This window comes from Ooceraea biroi, chromosome 6, assembly GCF_003672135.1.
Source record: "Ooceraea biroi isolate clonal line C1 chromosome 6, Obir_v5.4, whole genome shotgun sequence".
Taxonomy (NCBI): Eukaryota; Metazoa; Arthropoda; class Insecta; order Hymenoptera; family Formicidae; genus Ooceraea; species Ooceraea biroi.
Genome location: NC_039511.1, coordinates 16268307 through 16276260, shown reverse-complemented (window position 1 = coordinate 16276260; position 7954 = coordinate 16268307). Strand labels below are relative to the sequence as shown.

General features: G+C 44.9%; 1 protein-coding gene across 1 annotated transcript; it reads right to left on the bottom strand.

Annotated features, from left to right (window-relative positions):
* Nucleotides 1-784: 784 nt before the first annotated feature.
* On the bottom strand, nucleotides 785-3875 carry LOC105284542. The gene is made up of 2 exons (XM_011348153.3): nucleotides 3750-3875; nucleotides 785-2484 (listed from the first exon to the last, which is right to left on the bottom strand). Exons 1-2 carry the CDS (start codon nucleotides 3854-3856, stop codon nucleotides 2250-2252), a joined length of 342 nt encoding a protein of 113 aa, XP_011346455.1. The 5' UTR covers nucleotides 3857-3875; the 3' UTR covers nucleotides 785-2249.
* Between the last annotated feature and the right edge of the window lie 4079 nt (nucleotides 3876-7954).

Genomic DNA, 7954 nt, shown 5'->3' with positions numbered 1-7954 from the left:
CTCTCGAACGTTCTGCTGTTCGCACTTAATGGAAACGATTTCCCAGACGAGACTCGAGCGGCCGCGGTGTCTTCTTCGTCCTCTTCGTCCTCGAGATCGGACTCCTCTTCTTGGATAGTCTTCCGTTCGGCCGACGGCTCGATCGCTCTCTTATAGTTCGGAGAAGACGACGACGACGTCGTCTCTACTTCCAGATCGGACTTAGCTGCCGATTTGCAGCCCATCCTAAATAGCTTCGCCGCCAATTTTACACAAAACTCTGGGGCCCTTGAAAGTCTTCTGAAATTGTTCGCACGGACTTCAATCGTCGGTTTACCGTAAAAAGACGGCGTCGTAAGATTACAAGGAATATTCGTTGATATCGGAAAGAAAAAAGTACACCTAGAGTTTGTTTTCGTAATTTCCTTGACAAAGCCGCACAAAGACCTGTGTATTTGAGAGCGATTTTAGAATACGTTCATACGTGCGACTCTAAGCTACGAATTTTGTAGAAATGTATGGCTACCGTCGATTTTGATTCGTTGCCAGTCGATGTTGCTGTCGGAGCTTGTGCTCTTTCGTTTTCTCTCCCCGGGACTGTTTCGAAATCACAATGTGTGTCCGTAACGAAGTTCCAGATCGCTCCTGTCGTTTACTTCCTGTCGTAATTAACTTAGCATTTCATTGAGTTCACATTTGAAATGTCGAGTGCGTTGACCAGCGCGCCAAGTGTAACGAAGGGTCTGGCGAGCACCAACAAACTTAGCCATGTGTTACGTGGTACTTCTTGTCCCACCGTTTGTTCTTTTTTTGCGTTTCTGCCTCGCATCCACCCTCGGCGGTTCACGCTCAGTCACTTTCCCTCTTCCTCTCGCTCTCTCTTTAGTACCGCCCTCACAGCGAGGCTCTCCTCTTGAGTGACTGGCACCATCGATCGAGTTTTGCAGCACCGGAATTTATTTACTCGGTGACGCGTGACAACGTTCGTTCGATACTCGCCAATAGAAAATCGTGAGCACAGCTGCGGGGACGCGACCTGAGACGACGTTGGAACTACGCTGACGGAAACCAGAGATCGATTGATCCTCACGTCAACCCTCGCGAGACACTTGGATCGCGCCAGAGTCTTCAAGATCCATCGGTTACGATGTCATCACACTGCTGAAGCTACCAGCGATTGTCGGCACGTCACGATTTCCGGCGACGAAAGCAGGGATCTCTCGGAGCCTGTTAGGGCGGGGACAATCGTTTCGTGGCAGAAGCGTAGTGCGGATGTGGCATGATGGATCGCCAACTGCGGGACGTGCTTTCTTCCGGGTGTTAGGTAATAGGTGAATCCGGCGCTCTCTGGAACGAACATTCAGCAACGAGGCACGATCAGACGAACGACTTCCGCCACGTCGGTCCATCCGCACGTATGATCAACGACGACGGAACACGTTTCATCTCACGCGCGCGCACCGCTCTCAATCTCTTCACTACCACCGGCGCGATCCGTCCCTCTCGCGAACGCGGTATCCTTCAACTAAGGGCGCGTCGAGGCCCTGCGAAGCACCTACGCATCGCGCGAGAAACGAACTCACCCCCGTCTACGTTTTCCCAGATCCCTCGCTTCCCGGAAGTTTCCTCGCGCTCACGAATCTCGAGGTCCCTGGCGCAGGCTCTGTGACTCGGGAGAGACGCAAGAACGACCCTGACGACCCTGTCCGTTGTGCGATACGACGCGACGCGACGCGACGCGGCGTGGCGAGATTGCCGGTCGGACTGACGGCCAGGGCTCGTCGATGACCGATGCCGAAAGGGGTGAGAGCGCGCGGGGATTGTACGTGTGCCTCCACGTCTCCCTCGCTCCGTCTGCCCCGTGCACCCCCGTCGCCTCAGACATGCGCCCTCCAATCGGATCACCTCTCGCAGAGAACATGCCGTGACCATGCGCGCGATAACATCAGCGTACGGCCGGGAATCGCGAGGTTCACACGGTAAAAAAATGAGGGACGTGCTACGGTAATTGTCGAGGGACGCGAGCGTGTTCATGCATTTTTGATAACGTGGAATCCCGGAATTAGATCCCAAGATTGTAAATGTTACAATCGCTTGCGAGAATCATTCAGGAGATTGTAACGAAAAGAAACTTGCTGGCGATATTTTTGGTACAACGTATCTGGGATTTCTGTGTTGATACATGATCAATTATTTACGTATTTATTTATTCATATATATTCTTTTTTTTCTTTTTATTTGAACGGATGCACTCCGAATATTTCAACGCTTTAAAAATTGTATATCATGCCGCCGAGCGGTCGTGGTGAATTCGTGTTTCTTTCTACAAGTAGTCGACTCCCAAACATTATTTGTAAAAAAAATAAGAACAAATGCTTTTCAAGTCCGTAGTGAATTGCTGACCTTTCTTGCGAATCGGACGGTATAGGATCTTCGCGGCATCGTAAGTTCGTGCCTTCCGCGAAATGCACCCGCTGTCCTAGCGTCGGGGCCAACTTGAGCAACCTACAATGCACACGAGAAACGCCCAGATTGTGGTGTGCGAGATTATAGCATGAAGAGCATAACGTGTCTACAATTTTCCACCTTCTCTGTTCATCCCCGACACTGCGAGATTTGATTTTTCAAACTTTTCAGATTTCAGAAAATTGACCCGACTCGATAGAAATCGACAACTCAGTTTAAAGGAGTTTAAAGGAGCAGTTGAACCTTCAGAGCACACATGCGCGTTTGCACGTTGCGTATCTACATCCACACACAAACTACACACTCTTCGAAATGTGTTTCCTTGGCTGTTATTCTCTTATGCATCATGTGATTTTGTGATTGCACTAATTGTAGTAGATAGTCTTAATGGCGTAAATTAAAGATGAATTAAGAATATCGTAGCAGATATGGAAATAGATTTAGAGGAGAATGTCGGATCTTCGAATGTTAAAGTTCAAGGCCGAAGATACAAGAATTCAAGCTTCCAGTTTAAATCAAACTTGTCGTATCCTTTTTGAATAATACTGTAATATAAACTATATATCCATGTAATATGATGCATGATTAGGAGAATTTTTATATAAAATATTCCGACATAAGTAGTTATATTCTCTTCTGTTTTCTATATTCAAACAGATGGAGAGCAGTAATCCAGTTAATAAGATTCACATTCAATGATCAAACAAAACTTTTTTTATTGTGAGCATAATAATGAACTACAGTATATTCTTTTTTAAAAAACATAAAAGTATCGATATAATTTTTTCTATTTAATATGAGCACGTAATAAATGTTGCAAAAATTTTCAAGATAAATTTAATGTAATAGCTTGATATTACGAAATTAAATTATAAATTAGTCGAATCTTTTCGTTTCAAACTTTCATTCGTCAGGCATTATCTTGATAATGCTGAAGCTCTTAAATTAAAGTTTTAAATGGAGTAAAAGTTTGAAAGAAAAATCTTCAAGAACTTCAAGTTTGAAGAGAAGTTCGCTTTGTGTCTGCATTTATTACAAACTTAATATCCGCTAATAAGCTTTAGTTAGTGAAAGAAGACTTGAAGTTTTATAACAAGAACATAAATATTTGTAGAAGAATATATAATACAATAGATATTTACAATAATAAAAAACGCGTAATTTCTAAATTACAAATTGATCGCAGAGGCATCGTACAATTGCATAAACAGTATTTGTCGCGACACGACAGCAACTATCTTAAACTTAATTACAGAGTTAATATTCCAATAATGTGAATTCAAATAGATCGAAAACTCACTCACGTGACTCTTAGCGACGTCACTTTCATCAGGATCAAGTCTTCGGTCGCAGACGTCGGTTTCAAGCAACAATCGAAGCTTTTCAGCCATGACTTACAATTGGCGTTCATGTTCGGCCGGTTCTTCGAAGTACCTCGACGTACAACTGATATCGGGAAGAAAAATGCACAAACAATTGCGGCGCGATTGCCACCGCTGCACTCCCGTTCCCGCTAATCTTTCGCAACCGTGAATTATGTCATCTCCACGTAATACCTGCTTACGACTTTTGCGGCAAATGTCTCTCATTGATGTATAGTTACTCGCGTGGTTTTACATCCTGTTGCCGCGATTGATGTCACTCCCATTATTCCCGGTTCTCAGCGAATCACATACGCATCGATCGCTCGAATAGCGTGTAGGATATTAATTTTTAATTATATCGTGTTACATTGCCGTCTCATTCGAGGATTTCAAATGAGAGCGACAGGAAAAAAACTGAATACTATCAATTTGACACGGCACTGAGGCTTAAAGTAGGTTTCAAGTATATTATCACAAAACAAAACAGAGCTTTTGTGTCACGCGTTGAATACAAGGTCTTCTTAATAACTTTAATGCATGGTTCTCAGAAAGAACAAGGCAGCTATTGTATAACTACTCAGGAAATATTCCGATTTTCGAAATTTGTTAAAAATCCGGTTTCTTTTGTCAACTATCTTGTTGTAGATTTGAATAACACTCGAAACGATCAAAAAATCCCTGACATTTCGCGAAGACATCCGGTCTTGATCCGAACGTGACTGCAGAGCTCCTCGCACAGTAAAAAGAAAGGACCGCCGCTGTCTGCTTTTTTATAACAACGCGGCGAATTAAAAAAATCGATTTAAAAGTCGATGTGAAAAATAAAATTCAAATTAACTCGAGAAACACAAACGAGGCCGTAAAAAAATTTTGCAATCGAAATTGTAGATGATTTCGTTAATGGATTCTGATTTATACGAAAAATTGATTGTTATCATATTTTATGGCACGATATTTTCCAACAAACAGACACGTGTACCAAGAACAATATACACTCAAACCTCGTTCACTATGCAAAACGCGCATCTGAAACAACTAAATCCGTAAGGTAACTTATATACTCCGTTTTCGTTCCTGTCTCGTGCATTTGCCATGTTCGTTCTTCCACGATGATGACAGCCGGAGCATGAACTACAGTCTCGTTCACGAACATCGGCCACTCGGCCCACACTCCCGCCAGTTTACTCAATTAATCGCAATCGATTCGGCAATCGAGACCGGTGTGTTTTGTTTGACAATTAAAATTAAAAATTGCTGTCAACACTCGTTCTCGCGATTAAGCCTCGTCAGCAAACACACCGAATGCTTTCGCGTTTCCACGAGGTTTAAAGAGAGGTCGTGTTTGCCCGAAGCCGCGTTAATGAACGATGCTGTATCAACACGATACACGAACAAACAACCGGTTTTTCGTGTGTCTCGTTCGCGCAGGTTCGCTTCGACGACGTGTATTCTGGAACACGGAGACTCGATCTTTAAATCGAGAACGTTCGTTCTCTTCAACCGCACTACCAACGTTGCACTTTCAACGCTACTCCTCTTACTTTCCTCTTACTCAAAGAGCATGCTCGCTCAGTTTAAGAAGAAACGTGCAAGGAGACAGAGAGCTGAAGCTATGAGACAGAAATACGGCCCGCCAACTTCAAGACAAAGGCAACAATCTGCTGAAGATGATCTCTAACTGTAGAAGCTGTTTCAAACGGATCTTGACGAAGAATCGTTGATGAAGAACTACAAGAGGCAGCGGACTACGATTTCCACCATTCGTTTTTGATGCAACGTTAATATTTACCGAGGAATATTTATGCGCCAAAAGAGATGAGTGCTATGAAAACTGTGAAAAATAAGCTACGTCATCAAGTACTCGCTCCTCTCACCCTTCTTCCATCGCGTCGTTGTCCTCGTGTTCCATCGCGTTCTGCTTGTTCTCCTCCTCCGACATATCTTCAGCGAATTTCAAGCTTACACGGATCGATTACAAAAGCCCGGAAATTAGAGGAACAATCAGCAGGAGATCTTTGTCGACGTACTTCCTGCCTGCGGAGCGATATGCGGATACGATAGAAGGGCGTCAGTGGCATTTCCCGCGATTCCATCATCCGATCTGCCATGACTGATTTACGCGAGGCGGCTCGGGGCATCGTCGAACTTACTGTGGCTTCTGAAGACTCGCAAAGTCACAATTCTATTTTCCTTAATGCCGTATAATAGCATTACTGCTGATCCGTATGCGCATGTTAAACCGTGCACAGCGGTTGCGTGCGATGACAAATGACAGCAAGAGAAACACACGTCACACGTGTAAATGTGCTTTGAAAAAGATGCGCTTAATCGGATTGTTTTAATATTGTTTGAGAATGAAGCTGCTTGTCTCAGTACGTTGTACCGAATTTAATTAACCCTGTTAAATGCTGGATACGTCAGTCTTGCTCCCCAATGTTATATATAATGAATATGTGCAGACGATATCGATTGATTAGTGATCCCAATATGTAGAGTTACGTTAAATATATATTCTTCTGTTTGTCATATATTCTGTTTCTTTAATCGAAATAACTGAAACACCGCATTCATCCTGACAACAGTATATTAACTCATCGCAGAGCTATAAGCGTATTTACCTAATTAAATGAAAGAATATTTATTTTAACAAATATTTGACGTGACACATTCCAGTTTTATTGCAAAGAATTTCAGAGAAAAAACCAACAAATATAAGTACATAATAAATTTGGCATTGATTACATCTGTTCCTGTACACTCAACTCTTTCGTGTGGCACAATTTCTTTTCGCGTTGCCTCGAACGTGAACCGATCGAGGTATATCGATCCCTCTCTTATTATCAGCGGAAGGAGGTCGATTGTCGCTTACCTCATTGAGAGTGGCTCTTTCGCCGGCGGGCCGTACCGTACGTACGTCAGCACGCCGACGTTCCACCTTTTCCTGCCTTCGCAATCATTACAGTCGCCGTTCCAGAGGAAGGATCGCGTAACGCGACCGCGCGAACACCACCACTTCCGGCACTCAACGTCGCAACAAGCGGTACGCTCTCGCGAATACGCGACCGTTAGTTACAAACATTTGCATGTCGCAAAACGTCGCCGGCACACGCGACAATCGGTGACCTGCTGGCACTCTGTTCGATCGTCTGCCCGGAAGAAGAAGTCACGCGCTCCGCCACCGGTCGCCAATTTGCAATTGCGCGAACACTCGGCGCCGTTAATGACCTTCACGTCGGCACTCGATGACGATTAATTTGCCGATGCGAATTGCAATGAGCTTGGGTCATGATCGTGATGACTGCGACGTCGCATTTAGCTCCCTCGACCTTCTTGAGCGATCAAGACCGAGTCACTGAACGGACACTGGTTCAACTCACTTGTATAATTGATACAATCCATCGAAATGACGGTCGATGATGGCTCGATATCGAAACAATATCGAGTTCCCAATTATTCACTCATCATCCATTTCCGATTCATCCAGTACGATCGCGTCAGGTAAACTTTGGGTGAAGGCAGGAACAGTTGCAGTTGAACTCCTCAGATGACTGATGGACAGTTCGTAGTACCAGTATCAGTGTTAATGAATCCTCAGTCAGAACGCGTGGGATTTCCGATAGAACGTTCAGTCCACGTTGTCCACCTGGCCACTTTGATCGGCTTGATCAGCGAACGGGACAGTCGCGGCAGCACTGTCAACTGGTACTTACGTCGCTACTTCGCACGGCGCGATTTTCGTTGACTTATAGTTAATATGTTGAAATAATGTTACCGCTCGCTGCTGTACGCGGCGCAGAGCGAAGCGATCAGACCCAAGGTTACGCGGTATCGAATATCGAAAGGCAGCTCCGGAGCAGAGTGCTCGCACGGCGACACTGCGTTCACGATGCTTCGTACTCTCAAAGGGAACCGTTCTGTGGACGTAGGAGGACCGAACTCGCGGTGAAGGGAACACGCGAGATCCCGAGGAGGACTCTTGGCGGCTTTACCATTATAAATAGTTGCGACGGAGACGAGGCTAGAGAGACTCGGCGACCAACGTAACGGTTGGAGGAAAGAGAGAGAAAGACGACACCACGGACGGTGAGACAAAAGAAGAGGACAACGTCGAAGCCGGGGAGGGAAGTAGCGATACGTCGGCTAGC